Below are 20561 nucleotides of genomic sequence, written 5' to 3'. Positions count from 1 at the left end.
TGTCCAAGAAGTTGCAGCCGAGCGGCCCAAGCCAAAAAAGAAGTGGACCCCCATGTTCTGCTCATTCCACCGGACGGACACGCACAATACCAGAGATTGTCGGAGTCTTCCCCTGATCGCCCATCCCGTTCCCCGGAGTGGTGGCCGTCGATCACCATCGTCCGACAGGCGACAGAGAACTCATGGAGTCGATCGGACTATATCTGATCGCCGGCAGAGACGGACTCCCGAACGGCAGCATACTCTTAGGCGTGAAGACAATCCTCGGATGTCCAGGGAGCGGTCCAGACTGTCCGCTCGGGAAGAAGAGAATAGAAACAACACTTCCCGAGGTGAAATCAACATCATAGCTGGTGGTCCGACCGGAGGCGACTCTAACCGAGCAAGGAAGGCGAGCGTCCGACAGCTCCAAATCCATGCGGTCGGCTGCAGCCAGGAACGGGCAAGTGGACCTGAAATCAGTTTTGGGCCCAGGGACTTGGAAGGAGTTGAAGTCCCCCACGACGACGCTCTTCTCATCAAAGAGATAATAGCCAATTACACAATACACCGTGTTTTTATTGACACAGGAAGCTCGGTCAACATCATGTTCAAAAAGGTCTTCGACCAACTACAAATTGACCGAGCCGAGCTGCTGCCCATGATAACCCCCCTTTACGGGTTTACTGGCAATGAAGTTCAGCCGGTCGGACAGATCCGGCTGGCCATATCGCTGGGAGAGGAGCCGCTCAGAAGGACGCGGACTGTAAATTTCGTCATCGTGGACTCTCCGTCGGCGTACAATGTCATATTGGGACGACCGACTCTAAGTGAGTTCCGAGCGGCCATCTCCACCTTCCACCAGAAAATCAAGTTCCCAGTAGAAGACAAGGTGGGAGAAGTACGAGGAGATCAACTGGCAGCTCAGCGATGCTACGTCGAGATGGTCCGAGCTGAAGCCAATGCCGCTCGGAAGGCGCCACGAATCGAGGTGAACGCTATAACTGAAAAACCTCCCTCTTTGATCTATGAAGAAAAAGAGGAAGTGCAGATTCACCCGACCCGATCGGAGGCCACAACGTTCATTGCGGCCGATCTGGAGGCCAACCAGAAAGAGGAAGTGATCAACTGCCTCCAGAGAAACCGTGATGTCTTCGTCTGGTCAACGCATGAGCTGCCCCGGAATTTCACCGAGTATAGTGCAGCACGAGCTCCACGTCCGACCAGACGCTCGGCCGGTGAAGCAAAGAAAAAGGGATTTCAGCGCTGAACAGAATGCCATCATCCGGGCGGAGGTTGAGAAGCTTCTGGAGGCCGGCCATATACGCGAGGTACAGTTCCCGAGCTGGTTGGCGAACGTAGTATTAGTATCCAAGCCGGGCAACAAGTGGAGAGTGTGCATAGATTTTCAGGATCTCAACAAAGCTTGCCCGAAAGACTTTTATCCTCTACCGCGGATCGATCAACTGGTGGACTTGACGGCCGACTGCGAGCTGATATGTATGCTCGACGCTTACCAAGGTTATCATCAAGTGCCGCTCGCCCAAGAAGATCAAGAAAAAGTCAGCTTCGTTACAGCCGACGACACCTATTGCTATAATGTGATGTCGTTCGGGTTGAAGAACGCGGGAGCCACTTATCAGCGATTAATGAACAAAGTGTTCAAAGAGTAGATCGGGCAAAATCTGGAAGTATACGTGGACGACATTCTCATCAAATCCGTCCGAGCGGCCGATCTCTTTGAAGACATGGAAGAGACTTTCCGAACGCTACGGAAATATGGAGTCAAGTTAAACCCACAGAAGTGTCTGTTCGGAGCAAAAGGAGAGCGTTTCTTAGGTTACATAGTGACCGAGCGGGGCATCGAAGCAAATCCCAACAAAGTGAAAGCCTTACAAGATATGTCGCCTCCCAGAAATACGAGGGAAGTGCAGCGCTTGACCGGTCGGATAACTGCTCTGTCCATATTCATCTCAAAGACCGCCGACCGAAGCCTACCTTTTTTCAAAATCTTGCGCAAAGCCACCAAGTTTCATTGGGACGGAGAATGTGATCGGGCTTTCGAAGATCTGAAGACATATTTGAATTCTCTTCCGGTACTAGCCAAGTCAACTATGGGTGAGCCACTTTGTATCTACTTATCTTCAACCGAGCAAGTCGTCGGCTCGGCACTGGTAAGGGCGAGCGGAGAAGAGCCTGTATATTTTCTGAGCCATATTTTAAAAGATGCCGAATCTCGCTACACTGGGCTCGAGAAACTGGCCTTCGCTTTGGTCCTCGCCGCTCGGCGCCTCCGTCCTTATTTCTTGGCTCATACTATCATCGTCTGGACGAATAGCCCATTGGGAAGAGTGATGTTGAATCCTGAAGCGTCCGGACGGCTCATTAAATGGACGACGGAGTTGAGCGAATTCGACATCCAATACCAGCCCCGGTCGGCGATAAAGGCGCAGTCCTTGGCGGATTTTGTCACCGAAGTACAAAGGCCAGAACCCGAAGCCATGTGGAAGATATTTGTGGACGGATCGGCCACTCGGCTCGGGAGCGGTATTGGTGTATTGTTGCTTTCTCCCCAAGAAGAAAAGATGCATCTATCCGTCCGGCTTGATTATAGAGCTACAAATAATGAAGCAGAGTATGAAGCCCTTATAGCCGGCTTACAGGCTGCCCAGCATGTAGGGGCCGGACGGGTGACGCTACATTCAGACTCCCAATTGGCCACTCAACAACTCTCAGGCTCCTTTGAAATCAACAACGATCGGCTCAAGCTTTACGCTCAAGCCTTCGAGAAACTCAAGGCCGACTTCAGAGAGGTTATTATCCAGAAGATACCCCGAGCTGAGAACCAAGCGGCCGACGAGTTAGCCAAACTCGCAAGCTCAATAACGCCGGTTGTCATCCAACAGCCAATTGAACAAGTTTCGCTGGTGGCTCACATCGACCGGATGGAGGGTCTCTCGTTTCCGATCGACTGGCGGACACCCATCATGGAGTTCCTCCGCTCGGGAGCTACACCATCCGATCGGGATTAAGCCCAACTACTAAGGAGGAGAGCCGGTCGGTTCACGCTCATTGGAGACCAACTCTACAAGAAGGCTTTCTCTCGCCCACTGTTGAAATGCGTAAGCTCGGAAGACGCGGCGTACATCCTCCAAGAAGTGCATCAAGGATCCTGCGGTGGGCATCCGGGCGGACGATCGCTGGCTAAGAAAATCCTGCTGGCAGGATACTTCTGGCCAACTTTACAAGCAGACGCCGCTCGGACAGTCGCGACATGCCTTTCTTGCCAGAGGTATCATAATTTCTCTCACAGACCGGCGGAAGAAATGAAGGCAGCTACTGTGTCTTGTCCGTTCGACCAATGGGGAATGGATATTGTGGGTCCGTTTCCTATGTAAACTGGACAGAGGAAATTTTTATTGGTGGCGGTTGATTATTTTTCCAAGTGGGTGGAGGCCGAGCCGCTAGCCAAGATCACCGAGCAGATGGTCAAGAAATTTATCTGGCAATATATCATCTGCCGGTTCAGCATCCCACGCCTACTTGTTTCCGACAACGGACGACAATTCACTGGAAAGTTGCTCGAAGATTGGTGCAAAAGTTATGGCATTGAGCAACACTTCACGTCCGTGGCATACCCCCAAAGCAATGGTCAAGCCGAAGTAGCCAATCGGGAAATTCTTCGTATTTTGCTCGCTCGGCTCGACCACCTGGGAGGAAGTTGGGTGGATGAAGTGGCAGGCGTCCTATGGGCCATCCGAACGACCCCAAAGGAAGGAACGGGCGTCACACCTTTCCATCTGGTGTACGGCGACGAAGCGGTGATTCCTGTCGAAGTCGGCGTCGAGTCTGTCCGGATCCAGAATTATGATGATGGCAACGCCGAGCGGAGGAACATGGAGCTGGATTTGGTTGATGAAGAGCGAGCCAAGGCGTCCGTCCGGCTAATGGCGTACCGGCAACGGATGAAACAAAACTATAACAGGCGCGTAATCCCCAGATCATTCCAGGTCGGTGACCTTGTCTGGAAGAAAGTAAAGTCAGTCGGCAACGTCGACAAGCTAGAAGCTCCTTGGGCAGGCCCCTTCAAAATCATCGAGAAGCTTCGTTCAGGTGCTTATTATTAGGAAGATGAAGACGGGCGGCATCTAGATCGACCATGGAGCGCGAATCATCTCCAGGCGTACCGAGCTGGGTGAGACGTGCGCTGATGTAATTTTATATATGTTTTGGCCGCCTATGTCCTTGTAATGCAGGAAGCAGAAATAATTAAAGGATGTCAAATAGTTTCGCCGAACGGCAGTGGCAAAATTAGCCTTTAATGGCCGTCGAGCTCCGACGTTAAATATCGAGAGACGAGCCGGCGTCTATAAACCCGCCGAGCGGAAGACCGTCGAGCTCCGACGTTGAAAATCGAGAGACGAGCCGGCGTCTATAAACCCTCCGAGCGGAAAACCGTCGAGCTCCGATGTTAAAAATCGAGAGACGAGCCGGCGTCTATAAACCCTCCGAGCGGAATACCGTCGAGCTCCGACGTTAAAAATCGAGAGACGAGCCGGCATCTATAAACCCTCCGAGCGGAAGACCGTCGAGCTCCGACGTTAAAAATCGAGAGACGAGCCGGCATCTATAAACCCTCCGAGCGGAAGACCGTCGAGCTCCGACGTTAAAAATCGAGAGACGAGCCGACGTCTATAAACCCTCCGAGCGGAAGACCGTCGAGCTCTGACGTTAAATATCGAGCGACGAGCCCTCCGAGCGGAAGACCGTCGAGCTCCGACGTTAAAAATCGAGAGACGAGCCGTCGTCTATAAACCCTCCGAGCAGAAGACCGTCGAGCTCCAACGTTAAAAATCGAGAGACGAGCCGGCGTCTATAAACCCTCCGAGCGGAATACCGTCGAGCTCCGACGTTAAATATCGAGAGACGAGCCGGCGTCTATAAATCAGCCGAGCGGAATACCGTCGAGCTCCGACGTTAAATATCGAGAGACGAGCCGGCGTCTATAATGTTAGGACCAAAATTAGCTAGAGGGGGGGTGAATAGCTCGTCGCGTACTCGTCGCTTGGCGTTGCTTGTTTCTTCAAGGATATGCAGCGGAAAATACAGAAACAAATACAACCACGCTAACACTAGGATTTTACTTGGTATCCACCTCCAAAGGAGGTGACTAATCCAAGGATCCACACCACACACGCACCCTCCACTATGAATAACACTCCTTTATGGTAACTACCAAAGGCGGAGAAGCCCTACAACACTCAATACAAGAAGAAAGGGAAAGAGTACAAGAAATAGAAGCTTACAAGCTTACAATGAGTGCAAACCCTAACCCTAGTTTCTTCTTCTTGCAATAGATCCGCCTCTTGACTTGGAAAGCCTCCAAGATCCTTCAAGAACTGGCGATCACGTGCTTGTAGAGAGCTGTGGAGAAGCTGGCGAGGAGCTGAGATGAGATCGTGAAGAGATATCAAAGACAACGTCCGCCTGCGGCTATAAACCCGACGCAACGGTCGGATCCCGATCGATTCAAATGTTCTGAATCGATCGGGGAGGCTTTGGATCGATCCACGGATCGATCCAGAGCGCCTCTGTGCTCTGGAAATAGCGTCTGGATCGATCCACGGATCGATCCAGCGCTTGTCGCGCGAAGCAGCATCGTCCCGATCGATCGGGACCTCTAGATCGATCCACGGATCGATCCAGAAGCTTTCTGTTCGCTGGGAAGAGTCTGGATCGATCCACTGATCGATCCAGAGCCTGGATCGATCCACGGATCGATCCAGCACTTGATTTTTGCCCAAAACCAAGTCTCAAACCTCCCTAACCAACATCCGGTCAATCCATGACCTGTTGGTATATCATGCCTAGCATCTGGTCACCCTTGACCTGCCAGGACTCCCTCACCAAGCGTCCGGTCAATCCCTTTGACCTACTTGGACTTTTTCTCTTCGTGCCAAGTATCCGGTCACTCCCTTGACCTACTTGGACTTCCACCAGATGTCTGGTCAACCTTGACCCATCTGGATTTCCTCATGCCAAGTATCCAGTCAATCCTTTGACCTACTTGGACTTCCCAACACCAGATGTCCGATCATCCTTGATCCATCTGGATTTCCCTTGCCTGACTTCACTCACCAGGACTTTCACCTAGCTTCACTCACTAGGGTTTCCATCTGCCTAGCTTCACTCACTAGGACTTTCACCTGGCTTCACTCACCAGGATTTCCTTCTGCCTAGCTTCACTCACTAGGACTTTCACCTGGCTTCACTCACCAGGATTTCCTTCTGCCTAGCTTCACTCACTAGGACTTTCCATCTGCCTGACATCCCAGTCAGGACTTCCCAGTCAAGTATCCGGTCAACCTTGACCTACTTGACTCTTCTTCAATCAATATCTTATTGTCAAACATCTAAACTCAAACCAAGACTCAGCTTGGTTAACCAGGTCAACCTTGACCTGAGGGATGTTGCACCAACATATAAATCATCCGAGCGGAAGAGCCCAATAAAAAGGACTGCAAGTGTCCAAGAACTTCGCCGTCAATATTATTCGACCGTCTCTACGTTCCGCTCGGCCCAGAACCCAAAAGTACTTCATCGGCATATAGCGAGCGATCTCTGCTATCAAAGCGGAATATTACATATTTAGCCGAGCGGAAGGGTCATGCCAAATACTTCGTAAAAATCCCTTTCGGATGCTAGAGGTGTGATAATAGATGGGCGGACAACACATTAGCTAGCCAAAGGGGCAAAGTACGCAGAAGGAAAGCATTGCATTAAAAATAAAACTTTAAGTCGAGCGGCTTAAGTACAAAAAAGGATCATTTTTTGGCCTAGCGGCCTAACTACATATAAATACGTCTACTCAATGTAATCATAAAGTTCCTTGGGGATGTTGTCCACGAGCGCCACTTGATCGTCGGCCGGAATAGTAGTGGACTCCGGAAGAAGACCCTTAGACTTCAGATACGTGGTGGTGGCGGTCATAGCCAAGTCGAAGGTTGTGTACATCCGCTCGCAGATTTTCTCCGAGAATTCAGGCGAGCGGATATAGCTCTGTCTTAGGGTAGCGACCCGACTCGGCTCGACCTCTTGATATTCTTTGAGGACCACTTGGGAGGCAATAAGGGAATCCTTCAGATTTTGAAGCTTGTCCGCGTCGGCCGAGCGACCCGCCTTCTCCCTATCAAGCTGCTCCATCAGCTCCTTTACCTTCTGCTCCAGGCCTCGAGCCTCCACGTTCTTCTTCTCCAAGTCGAAAATCGCCGTGTTTTTTCGAGTGGTGGCCAAGGTTATTTTTGTGTCGAGCGACTTGACTTGTCGCTCGGACTCGGCCAAGGCATGGGCCTGATCGGCCGTCTTTTTCTGCTCGGCCGCCAACAAATCTTGAGCTTTCTTCAGGTCCTTTTGCAGCTCAGAATAGGAGGGGCCTTTAGAGCCGGATGGATCGACGGCCGCCTTCAGTTGCCTTAGTTCTTCATCTACCAAGGCCAGGCGGTTGGAGACAGCAATCTCCTCCACCCATCTCTGACAAAAGAAATAAGAAGTTGTTATTGGCCGATCGGAAGGAATGCATACAAAATACAGAAAATAAACTTACCCCCGTGGCCTGCTGCATATGACTATTGGCCAAATTTCGGAGGGGGATGAGCGCGACGCGTGCCCGAGCGTCGGCCCACATCTCAGCTAGTGGGCCCTTCAAAGTGATGGTATGCTCGGGCGTTGTCGGTTGGTCGGCCTCTGGCAGCAGTTCTTCAGTTGGAAGATGAAGAGTAACTCGTATTGTGCGGTCATGACCTGGGGTCGTCCGACCGGCATCCGGAAGAGGATCAGAGGCCGGCGCCGAAAACTGAGAGTGGATGGTTGAACGCCTGACTGGTTGAGGGGGCGGAAGGGTGCTGACCGGAATAGCCTCAATAGGGGCCTCCGGCTCGTCCCATTCCGAAGGAGTCCGATCGGACGAAATGGCTTCGATCTCCGGAGACTTTCCGCGAGCACTTGCAGTGGCTCGGGCGGAGGGTTGAACAGCAGATGTGGCTGAGCGGACGGGAGTCTCCACTCGGTGCCTTTTCGGGTGAGGCTGCTCTTCTTCTGGAGCTAAGCCGTCACCCCGAGCAGAGGGCTCTTGGCTGAGGGTTGCCTCAGCCGCTGGCTCTGGGAGAGGAGCCTGAGCGGCCGACTCCCCAGCATGTGTCCCGCTCTCTTCTTCGTGCGAGCCGACCGGCTGGATGCCGAGCGTCTCCATTTCTTTGGCTGCCGCGGCTTCGAGCGCCACCGCCTTTCTCTTCAGAATGCCGGCCATTATCGATTCCATGACGATGTCCGCTGCAAAGGAAAGGAGAAAAATCAGTTAGCAATCAAAGCAAACGTCCAAGTGAAATTCTTACCGAAGCCGGTCGGAAGAGGAGTCCGTATGGGACTCAGACCGAAGATGTACATCACTCCTTCGTGAAGAAGCTTATTGATGTCGAGCTGTAGACCGGCTAGCATATGTGCAGCATGGAGGTAGTCCGGTCGGGTCTTGAATTTCTTCAGCTCAGGAGTGGGGGGTAGGTCGACCTGCCACTTGGTCCGGAAATTGGCCTGCTCGGGCATACGGATATAGAAAAAATACTCCTTCCAATGTTTATTGGAAGAAGACAGTTTGTTAAAAAAGACTAGGCAGGGTCGAGCTTGGAACATGAAGGTGCCCGGCTCGGACTGCTTGGGGTAATAGAAATAAAAAAAGACGTCCGGTCGGAGGGGGATGCTGTGGATTTTGAACAAAACAACAACCCCGCAGAGAAGGCGAAAAATGTTGGGTACTAGACTGCCGAGCGGAACACCGAAAAAGTTACAAACATCTATAATGAAAGGATGTATAGGGAAACGCAGACCAGCAGTAAACTGGTCACGGAAGACACAGAAAGCTCCGCGCGGCGGCCTGTGTGGCCGAGCGGAGGGACCGGCCAAGAGAAGTTCAAAATCATCGGGGATTTCAAAATTGTCTGTCAGAACATTAAAATCACGCTGGTCGAATCGGGACTGCATGGTAGTGTACCATGGGCCGAGCGACTGGTCTTCAGGATGAGAAGAACTAGCCATGATCCGAGCGGGAGAAATAAAAAAGGCAGAAAGGTAGAAGAAAGACGGCAGCAAGCGAAAAGAGTACCCTGGAAGCGAAAACTGGGGAAAGAAATGCAAAGAAAGCACCGGAAACGAGAAAGAAAAGAGGAGAATCTTACGGGAAAAAGGAGGATCGAGGGAAGAACACCGGGGATCGACGGAAGTAGGAGAACACGATCGCCGGAGCTCTAGAACGCGAAGAATAACCTGGGGCACGCGAAAGAAGGAGTGAGGCAACGGAGGAGAAAATAAAGATTTTACAGGGAGGAGGCCGGGCGGCCTCCACCGTTGGATTCAGGTCACGGGAATCAAAGCGTGCATCACGCCGTTCATTTCGAACCGCTTCGATCCCATCAAAGCACCACGCCGCCGCCTCCGTACGATGACGACAGTGCACCACGTGGCATTCAGCCATTCGAAGCATTTAATGAGCGCATGCTCAGCCTTAATGTCGAAGATTGACGCAGATTACGAGGAGATTCAAGGAATGTTGCTGATGACTACAAGGGCATGCTTGCGGTCGGCCGAGCAGAGGATAATGGTGCGAAGGCACCGCTCGGGTATATTCGCAGTCCAGTAAGTCGGACTAATCGCCTCCTTCGACTAGACTTGAAGGGGAGGCAAGTGATCCGGCGGTAAGAACAGGGGACTCCCGTTCTGGGGGGTCAACGCCACGTGGAAGTCAAAGGGCTAGGTGGCCGACCGGATAAGGGTGGGTCGACCGCCCGAACGGCCCACCGGTGGCTAAATGACGACAAAAGGTGCCCCGGCTGGAGTCGGGTTCCCGACGCTCGCTGAACAGGATCATAGGGCCGAGCGGATGGCACGCTCGGGCGAAGACATAAGGTAGCATACTGCGAACAGTCCCCACATAGCACATTATCGAGGATCTCCCAAGCATACTAGTGCATATGGAGGGCCGGACGTGATGTGAGTGCCGGCCGGCCGGACGCCCCGGCATGGAGTAGGGAGAGAATGACAAGGAACATCTTCTGACAGCTGTCATGCTCTAGGACTAGGCCGTACTCCAAATCTTATGACAGGGGGTTCCGCTGTCCCATCGAAGACGTGCTTGGACTGTAGCAGTATGGGGTCAGATAAGCTCACTGACAGGCCTTTACTAGGGTATGGGTTGAGGACACGTGTACACCTTGGTATGTGTGCACCCGCTTCTCCACAGCCCTATATAAAGGCTCTCATCCTTCGCCGGAGGTATGCATTCTACGATTCTTGGAGCCACTTTCTTGTTGAGCTTCGCCTGACTTGAGCGTCGGAGGGTCGTCGCCGGGAACCCCTTCCCGGCCCGACTTCTGTGCAGGTTCACTGAAGGTCCGGGCCGATAGTCAGCAGATCTACGTCAGCCGCTTGGAGAGCGCCACGTGCCCAGCGTCCGTTGATTCAGCTTTCGGACGGGATCAGATGTTATTTATTTTTTCCATCAGGACACTGTTAGAATGTTTGGAGTTTATATTAGGGGGAGATAGATTCAAGTTTTATGAAACGATACGATACCAGGCCCACGTTGGGCCTGATATGCACTCATATCAGGCCCACGTTGGGCCTGATATTGAAGCATATCGGCCTAACGGAGGCTGATTATATTTTATTTTTTTCCCTGCACCTATAGAGCCTTAAATAACGATTTGGCAGCAGATTTGGAGTCTTCGCAACTCCAGAATACCACTCGAACTGGAATGGGTCGAATCAGAAGTGTCTAGGTCCATCAGTGGGTTTTAACCAAAACCCACTGATGACCCTCCCCTACTTGGATTTACCTGAAATCACGTTCCCTGTGAAGCTATGAATGGGGAGAAGGTATATCTGGTGTCAAAACGTATTTATACCCATTTGTAAGAAGGTATTGCTCCGTGCCAGTTGGCACGAAACCTAGTGACATTGTGCTCTTGAAATCGACTGTTGATCCGAGCCTATTTGATATTTTAAACAATCACAACCATTACCATGTTTTTAGTTTTGAGAAGATAGAATGGTGTACAGTATAACTTATATACATTATGTCTCTTTCCACTGATAAGCACCAGTATCGCAATTTGTATATTGTGACTTATATTTGACTAATCATTATGCAATATTATTAATATTCCAGTGACAGTTTATAATCTTCTCATATACTGCATACCACTGTATTATACAACAAAGACTACATACAAAGATATTAAACTACCTACACAACATAATAAGTTCATTTACATTCTATACAAGTTTTGCCTTACAAGACTGGATATTTAATCCAATGTTTTAAAATACTTATCCCTCAAAATTGATATCATTACATCAATTCTAATCTTTTTCATGTCTCCTTGTTTGAAGTCCATCTTCATATCATATAGGAGACATCGAATGTATTGTATCACAAAGAAGCCACAGTCAATGCTGTAAACAACAACATTTTTATGGTCAATATTTTTTTATCAATAATTTATATTCACACTCTGTGCTCGATTTACCTTGCTTGTTGTTGTGGGCATTCTATTGTGCGAGAGACCCATTTATCGAACGGATAATGTCTTTCCAAGTTTGGATGAATAACAGCAATGTGCTCACGACTATATAATTTAAAATCTGATACCGGAAGATTGAAGAGGAAATTTCCATTTTCCATGAACTAGCATTTATATTAAAATACAACCATACACATTATTATTAGATGCTCACCGCTGCTTCAAATTCATATTTGTATTTACTTTCACTTGCTAGAGAATTGTATTGATTGAACGTCATTGATTTGATGTCCACCAGCAGCAAGTGGAAGTGTGCATTATCACTGCACAAAGGTATAAATATATACCTTACCTCTTCATCTCCTCTATCCGTCTTTATCAGGTGTTGGAAGGCAAACTTACTTGACGATTTCATTAATGACTATAAATATGCAAAGTCATACATACATAACCAAATAATAAAAAGAATTCTAAATTTTACTATACTCAAATCAATTCCTTACTGTGAAGAATGTTGAACAATATATTGACTTGTTGTATGTGGTTCCAGACGGGAATGCCCCCTGAATAGAATTTTACAATATGTGTCGATTACATCCCCTCTTGTAAACATCTCTCCATTCACACCAGATAAAAGGGAATACAAATTTAAACAAAAGGGTGGTTCCTCCCAAACTATATCATTTGTAAACCTACAAAGTAAACAAAGCAGAGATTATTTTTACAAATTTAATTTTGATAACCTTAGCTCAAACGATACGAGAAGCATATAATAGTCTTGACTAATGTAATTTACATACTTTATTTCCTCCAAGGCTTTTAACAAGTATGCCACCTCTTCGTCTTGTTTTTTTTTCTTAGAAGACTTAAATTGCTTCTTCATATACTATGCACACAAACAAAAAAGCCAATTAGATAATCCATTAAATCTAACAAATTACAATGAAATTTGCATATATCGTCTTACAACAATTGTTTGTTTCCTCATTTTGTCATATTTGGCAAACATATCTACATCCTTCTCTGCCTCTTCATCAGATTTATCTTCCATCAATTGTACAATATTAATTTCTTCTTCCATTTCATCCAAATCAATTTTTCCTTTCCCCTTGCCCACAACAACATATTCTTTGACAACTTTTTTTCCTTCTCCTAGACTTGTATCTTTCTCCGCAGGCTCATTTATTTGTATATTTCTACGCTGCCTCTTAGGTAAAGTTTTGAGCCACAATGGACTATCAATTGGAGCGTCCCTGTAATCATAGCGACTTCTGTCACGTCCTCTCCTACTTCTTGTAGTAACACTTACAGGTTCAATTTAAGGATCGTCTACATGCTCGCTATATTGAGATTCCATGCCTTTATTTTCAACTATTTTAAGTAATTATTTCACCCTCTCCTTCAATTGCATGTTCTCCATTGTTAGCTCTTTAATTCTGTTTGCTTGAATAATGCAATTACAACACTCCTTATTAATCTGCCTTCCTACTTCAGTGACTTCAATTTGTGATGCCTCCATTGCAGGTGGATTGTTAGCAACGCCAGCAAGGTTCTCAACCAATGATTTTTCATCTTGGTTAGGGATTAGGTCAATCACAACCTGTAAGAATATTAAACCACATGTTAAAACAAGAATTTTTAACCAAACTATAGTCAAAGTATTCAAAATTTACCTCTTCAGATGAGACTTTGTCAGTTAATTCTCTCACCTTACTAATATGTGAAGGAATATTCCTCCACTTATTTATTCTTGCTCCTTTAATTTTGTATGATTTTTGGATTGGAACATGCTCAAAAAATCATGCCTGATTCACCATCACAAGGGTTAACTATTTTAAAAATGTCCGTAAAATATTAAAAAAATTCACATAAATTATACACTTACTACCAAAAGACCAGCAAATCCCTTTAGGTAAGGGAGGTTTGTGTTAGACTGTTTTGTCTCAGTTAATGAAAATATGTTCCCAATCTTAGGTAATTGTGGAGCCATAAATTCATGGATTGCTTCAACCCAGTTGAATCTATCAAGATTCTCAAAATCATCTACTATATCTATAAGACCTAACGGGATCTTATATGTACTAGAAGAAAATAAGACACAAACAAATATATACAAAATATAGAATTTGCAAAATAATAAAACATCATCTTCGCCTTTAACGCGATTGCCATAAAATTTAAGCAACTCCTCAATTCTTGATCTAGTAACTTCTTTTTTGTTTGAGAAGTAAGTTAGAAAGAGGTCACTAGATGCTTTAGCTGAATTGATCAGAATTGAAGCTCCACAGTCTGCAATACCAAGCAGTAATGAAACGTCTCCTCTTGTGAAGCCAACCGGAACACCTGACTAAGTTAAATTATTATTAGACTTCTACCAACACATACAAAAGTATTAGGAACACCGTCGACATGATACGATGCTATATCAGGCCCATGTTGGGCCTGATACGACATCGTATCAGGCCCACATTTAGCAAAACATTAAATTTTACCATACAACTACTTTGTGATTAAAATACAAAATTATAAATTATACCTGAGAATCTAAAGGTTTGACTACTTGAATCCCAATTTTGAAATATATTTACCAAAATCCCATGGATGTGCTGCATATCTTCTATGTCCAAAAAAATACGAAAGGGTGTCTGTTTGATCAGCACTATGTGTCGGCCATGTAAAATAACAGACCCTTCATGCGTTCCTTTCTTCGTGGATGTTTGAAAAAAACTTTTAAAGTGACCGAGGACACTGTTCCAATGCAGTTTCTGTCCAACATCAACTGAACCCTATACTTTATAAAAATAAAAAAAATTAAAATCATACTATTTCAGTTTCTCAAGATCACAGAGTTTGTAAAATGATAACCTTTACAGCTAATTGATGTGGAGAGGATGATGGTGCATCCGATCGACGTCTTTGCGCCATTATAATACTAGCTGATTGATATAAACCCTAGAATCCTTCACTGTTGGCGTGCGAACAGTCCTGGTTTTTAATTGAACTGAAATGCTTGATGCCGCTTGAGAAACACTCGAGCTCACTAAACTAGGGTTTCACAAGAGGGAGCTGCACTCGCATGTCACGAAGAGGAGGTACACTAATGATGGAATTTATTTTTTTTAAATCAAAGTAATTCAAAAATGTGGTTCGGATGCCTGGGAAATGATGACTGATCAGAGGAGATTGCAGGAGGGCTATATTCGGTATTACACATCATTTACCTACGCCTTTTGGTAAATACCAAACGGTGATACACCTTTTGGTAAATACATTAAACCTAGTACGCCTTTTGGTAAATTGTCGTAGATTTTATGTAATGCACAATGTAGTGAAATATGCTCACACTTACATCTACATCTAACCTAAGACGGAATGCATATAACAGAAATAGATAACTTAGCCTCACATAGATTAGAGGACGAGTGACTATCAATAATATGCATTGATATTATGAATAATATTCGTAAATAAAGTTTATGAATTTTGATCGTCAATAAGAAAATTATCAATATGACAAATAAATAAAGAAAATTTTAAAATCAATAAACAAATTTTATTATTAAACTTAATAACCAGAAAAGTGCAATAATATCTGAACTAACTAAACTAAGTAAGACTTGAACCAAAATTCAAACTTGTAAAAAGGAAATTAAACTGATCTCGAACATCTATTTGAATAGCTTGATTTATTTTAGGTATGATTTAACTTAGGTCAATTATCGATAAAAGAAGTTCAACTATCATAAAGTTTGGCTCGTTTGATTGGCCTAGTAAAAGTGAAAAATAAAAAGAGCATCAGCTATTGTAAAGTTTGACTCGTTCGAGCAGAGGGCAACTTCCGACTACTCATCTCAATCCAAATTATAACTTGAGTAGGAAGGTGGACACAGAGAGAGATCGTAATCAATTGTGATTGAATCACGATTACAATTCAACCGTAATTATATTATGAATGATCTCCTTATCCACCAAAATCAATCAGAAAATCCTCACTCCCCATTGTGGGTACATGTTACTATTATTGGACTTATGTGCTAGTCACTATTCCAAAGGCTAGTAACCGCCCGTGATTTATCTCCTCCGTGTTGACCCTGAGATAGATTAACGGGGACAGATTACCTCCTCCGTGTATTCACCTTTTTGCCACCAATATTACTATCATTAGAGATCAATAGTTTGCTCGGATCTCTTATGGGGATTTTTATTGAACTTTGATAATGGCCCAGCTAATACTTGCGAGGACCATTGTGGATGGCCTGATGTGCCTCCATTGTGGATTTTTATTGGGCTCCGCTGGGCCTGTTCTAAATCTTATGGGCCGTTATGTTTTTTATTTTTTTTTTTTTAAAAAAGAAGTTTATTTGTTTTTTTTTTACATCTTAGAAACAAATTGGGACCTTATAAAAAGTTGGTTTATTTTTTATGACAGTCCGTTAGAATTTTATTAAAATAATTAGGATTTTTTTTTAGACAAATCTGTTATTTCACAAAAAAAAAAATATTATGATATCCATCTATAAAAGAAGAAGAGAGTTCAGAATCTCATATACTAAACAAGTTGAGGATTTAGAATCTGATATACCAAACAAGTTTTCTGTTTCTACTTCTATTTCTCTGGGTAAGTATTATGTCTCTATTTTTCTTTTTAAATGAAATTTTTTAGTTTTTATATTTTAGAAATAAGTTGGAGGGTTTATAAAAAATTACTATTATTATTTAAAATAATAGTAAATTAGAGTTTTTATTAGAATAATTAGCGAGTTTTAACTTTTAATTATCTGGGTAAGTATGTGTCTCTATTTGTTGGGTATTTTTTTTTTGTATATAATATCGAAAAATCTTGATGCCCGTCTAGGCACATTATGGGCTGTTATTAGGCCTCACTGGGCCATAATTGGGCGGTACTGAATTATATTTGGCATTTTTATGGGCTGTATTGAATTTTAATTAAGCCGTTATTTTTTTAAAAAAAGTTTATTTAGTTTTGTATGTTTTTTTAAAAAAATTGGGGCAGGGAAAAAAAAGTTGTTTTTTATTAAATAAAAAATTGTTAAATTATTTACTAAAATAATTAAGATTTTTATTAGGATATTCTGTTACTTCACCCACAAAAATATTATCTTCATATTTAGTATTTATATATTTTTTTATTTGGATAATCAAAATTTTTACTAGAAAAATATGATAGAGTTTTATTTAAAAAATTTATTATTTATTAAAAAAAAAGTTACGTCGAGTGCGGCATAAAAAAGCTTCCTTTTTATTTGATCTATTAATTTTATTTTCTTAAAAAATTTAATTATATATATAATTCAGGTGTCTTGATTTTTGAGTTTGGCTCCACTAATCAAAACAGTCTTTTCTCCTAATTCATCTGTAGGATAAAGAAGTTAATTGCTGTTGAAAGATCAAGCTATTGAAGAAGCAATGTCAGATTTAAACAATTTCAAATCATACTACTTGACCAATGATCAAGAACCCTCACAACATAATGACCAAAACTCCCTCCTAAGACAAAGTCAAAATCAAAGTCAAAGTCAAAGTCAAGCCAGGCTTCCCATTGACATACCTGAGTCCACATACCAAAGAAATTTTTTGAATTTAGACGACTATGTGGTAAAGATACTCAAATTTTGTTATCATCAAATTACATGCATCAAGTAAATTCATTCATTAACTAACTTCTTTTACTGATTTTTGGTTTTTGTAGGACAATGTAATCCTTCCTGATAATTCATATGCTCAAATGATGCGCACCAACGAGCTTATCGAATCGGTATTCATCCGTTGTAGTTTTCGATCATCATGTAAAGTAATGTGTTTTTGAAGAAGCTTATACTTGATTGTTGAACAGGAACAATATGCACTAGCTATGGTTTCATCGGAGAACACGCAACGTGAAGAACACAACAACAACAATGAAAATCAGCTCGAAAATGAGGTTGTGGGTGTTAATGTTACGCCTTTGCTAAGGGAAGTCTCGGAGGCAATTGGGAATCCGCCCTCGGACGGATACAATTGGAGGAAATACGGGCAAAAGAAAGTGAAAGGAAACAAGTTTCCAAGGAGCTATTACAAATGCACATATCCAGATTGCAAGGCAAAGAAGAAGGTCGAATACTCAGACGAAGGTTATGCCGCGGAAATAATCTACAAGGAAAAGCATGATCACCCCCAAGCTAACCCCTCCCGTGACCTCGTCAGTATCTATTTAGCGCAAGAAATGACCTACAATCTCAATAAAGAAGATGATAACGACTCAAGAAAAAGGTTTGTTAGTTAGTTTGATTGTTAGTTAGTTTAGGTTTTTTTTTTTCTTAACTTGTTTGATTGTTTTAGGAAGTTGGATCAATACGTTGCTACTGCACAAATGAGCTCATCTTCGAGATCGGCTCGCCAACAAAAGTGGGTGGCTAAAATGGTAAGCCACCATAATGTGGTTGACGATGGATATCGTTGGCAAAAGTACGGGCAAAAGGTTGTGAAGGGAAACTCAGAACCAAGGTAATTATTTATACAACTACAATTAAATTTTTATTTTACTAAGTGGGATATTAAAAATTATTATTTTTTATATATTTTAAAATTTTATCTTATTTTATCATTGTTAAACAAAAATGTTATTCTTATATTTTGATTTCAAAAAAGATGGTTGATTTTAGTTTTCGATGTTGTAGGAATTACTACAAGTGCACTCATCCAGGATGCATAGTGAAGAAGCACATAGAGAGGGCCGTAGATGATTGTAACATACTATTGACAACCTACGAAGGCAACCACAACCATGATATTGTGACGACAAACAATATTGACAACAATTTGAACTTTACAACGGCTGACTTTTCATTCGACCATCACAATCAAGCTAATAACTTGCAGTTGGAGGCAAGAGTTGAGGCAGCAACAACGGCAAACCAAGAAGAAAGGTTCATGAGATTTGAATGCCCTAATCGTCTCAACACAATTCGTCCGAGAACCGTTAGTGTGGAACAATGTCCTCGGCCTAACTTGGGTTTTCAACCTATCGTTATGCCTTATGTGGGCCTTCCTGGGACACTTGAATCAAATGTAGGGCGCATACAAGAGCTCAATGCTTCATTCTCGAGGACACAATTGCCTATGCGAGCTAATATTCCCCGAGGATATGATATGACTATGAAAATGACACCATCTCAGTCACGTCGAATGTAATTTAGTTTATAAAAAAAAGTCATAAATATTTTGTATATATTGTTTGCTTTCATTGTTATTTGAAAAAGTGAAAATTAATTATTTTTTTAGAAATTAATAAACTAATAATTGATTTTTTTTTTGTTAACTAGTCGATTTTAGAAGAAATCAATTGATTGTAAAAAGGAAATATTAAAAAGTTTTAGTTTTTGACATGATCAAGTAAATGCTATATATACTCGACATTTCTCAACATATGATTAAAAAACTATGTAATTAGTTATTATGATGATTTATCCTATTGGTCGATAAAAAATTTTCATGTCCGATCACTCCTAGGATAGTCGGTGTAAGTTGGATACGTGATGCCAACTAAAAAAATTGCACCCTTGCAACATAATGACCAAAATGCCCACATATATATGAGCTGCTACTTCGTCTCAAATTCCTCCCGTTCTTTAAAATCAAAACCAAGCCATTCTTACAAATTCTAGTTCTCATCTAACAGACCTTCCCATTGACATCTCTCAGTTCACATACTGAAGACCATTTCTGAATTTCCACTACTATGTGGTAAAGATACTCAATTTTTTATCATCAAATAAATCCATTCGCTAACTAACTTCTTTTACTCATTTTCATGTTTGTAGAACAATGTAATCCTTTCTGATGATATAAATGCTCGGATAATATTTTCCGCAGCGTGCAAACGTACGTTGTTCAATCGATTGACTGATCAGGTTTCCAAATCCAATATCCGATCAACTGTCACTACAACAAAAATGACTTTTCGCAGCGCACATTGCGCGTTGCACGGTTAAAAGCTCTTGAAAGTCATAAATTATCCGCGACGTGCTTTGCACGCTGTAGAAAATATTATCTGCAGTGCGCAAAGCATGCCACGAAAAATATTATCTATGGCGTGCTTTGCACGCTGCGGATAATATTTTCTGCAGCGCGTAAAGCACGCCGCGGATAATATTTTCCGCAGCGTGCAAACGTACGCTGTTCAATCGATTGACTGATCGATTAACCTCCCTTGACTTGCTTAACTCAATCTCAAGGGTTCCCAAATCCAATATTCGATCAACTGTGACCTGTTGGAACTCCTCATACCTAGCATCCGGTCAATTTTGACCTGCTGGGACTTCTTCACCGAGTGTCCGGTCAATCCTTTGACACACTTAGATTTTTCTCCTCGTGCCAAGTGATCGGTCAACCTTGACCCACTTGGACTTACCATCTCGTGCCAAGTGTTTAGTCCTCCATGACCCACTCGGACTTCCTTCCATCAAATGTCCAGTGATCCTTGACCCATATGGATTTCGTTCCACCAGATGTCCAGTCATCCTTGATCTATCTGGATTTCCTTGTGCCAAGTATTCGGTCACTCCCTTTACCTACTTGGACTTCCCAACACGAGATGTCCGATCAATCTTGACCCACCTGAATGTTCACATGCCTACCTTTACTCACCAGGTCTTTCCATCTGCCTAACTTCACTCACTAGAACTTTCCATCTGCATGACTTCACTCACCAGGACTTTCACCTAGTTTCATTCACTAGGATTTTCACCTTACTTCACTCACCATGATTTTCCTACCGCCCGGCTTCACTCACCAAGACTTTCACTTGCCTGGTTTCACTCATCAGGACTTTCACCTAGCCTCACTCACTAGGATTTTCACCTAGCTTCACTCACCAGGATTTTCACCTGCCCGACTTCACTCACGGGCATTTTCACTACCAAGTGTCTGGTCAATACTGACCCACTTAGATTTTCCTTTCTGTCAACTTTCCTGTTGGACTTGCCTTCGCCTAACCTCCAGTTAGGACTTTCT

At 43.8% G+C, this 20561-nt stretch overlaps 1 protein-coding gene across 1 annotated transcript; it reads left to right on the top strand.

Annotated features, from left to right (window-relative positions):
* Nucleotides 1–9535: 9535 nt before the first annotated feature.
* LOC122023338 (probable WRKY transcription factor 2) lies at nt 9536–18740 on the top strand. The gene is made up of 5 exons (XM_042581391.1): nt 9536–9628; nt 17260–17325; nt 17404–17819; nt 17889–18053; nt 18227–18740. Exons 1-5 carry the CDS (start codon nt 9536–9538, stop codon nt 18738–18740), a joined length of 1254 nt encoding a protein of 417 aa, XP_042437325.1.
* Nucleotides 18741–20561: the final 1821 nt, after the last annotated feature.

Source organism: Zingiber officinale, chromosome 9B (assembly GCF_018446385.1).
Source record: "Zingiber officinale cultivar Zhangliang chromosome 9B, Zo_v1.1, whole genome shotgun sequence".
Lineage (NCBI taxonomy): Eukaryota > Viridiplantae > Streptophyta > Magnoliopsida > Zingiberales > Zingiberaceae > Zingiber > Zingiber officinale.
This window is presented reverse-complemented; position numbering and strand designations above follow the sequence as displayed.

Bases quoted from the DNA above. Each gene is read 5' to 3' on its own strand.
- LOC122023338 (XM_042581391.1), top strand. From the start codon at position 9,536: ATGTCGAAGATTGACGCAGATTACGAGGAGATTCAAGGAATGTTGCTG. The intron at 17,820-17,888 runs GTTTGTTAGTTA...TGATTGTTTTAG, and splicing joins GATAACGACTCAAGAAAAAG to GAAGTTGGATCAATACGTTG. The intron at 18,054-18,226 runs GTAATTATTTAT...TCGATGTTGTAG, and splicing joins AAGGGAAACTCAGAACCAAG to GAATTACTACAAGTGCACTC.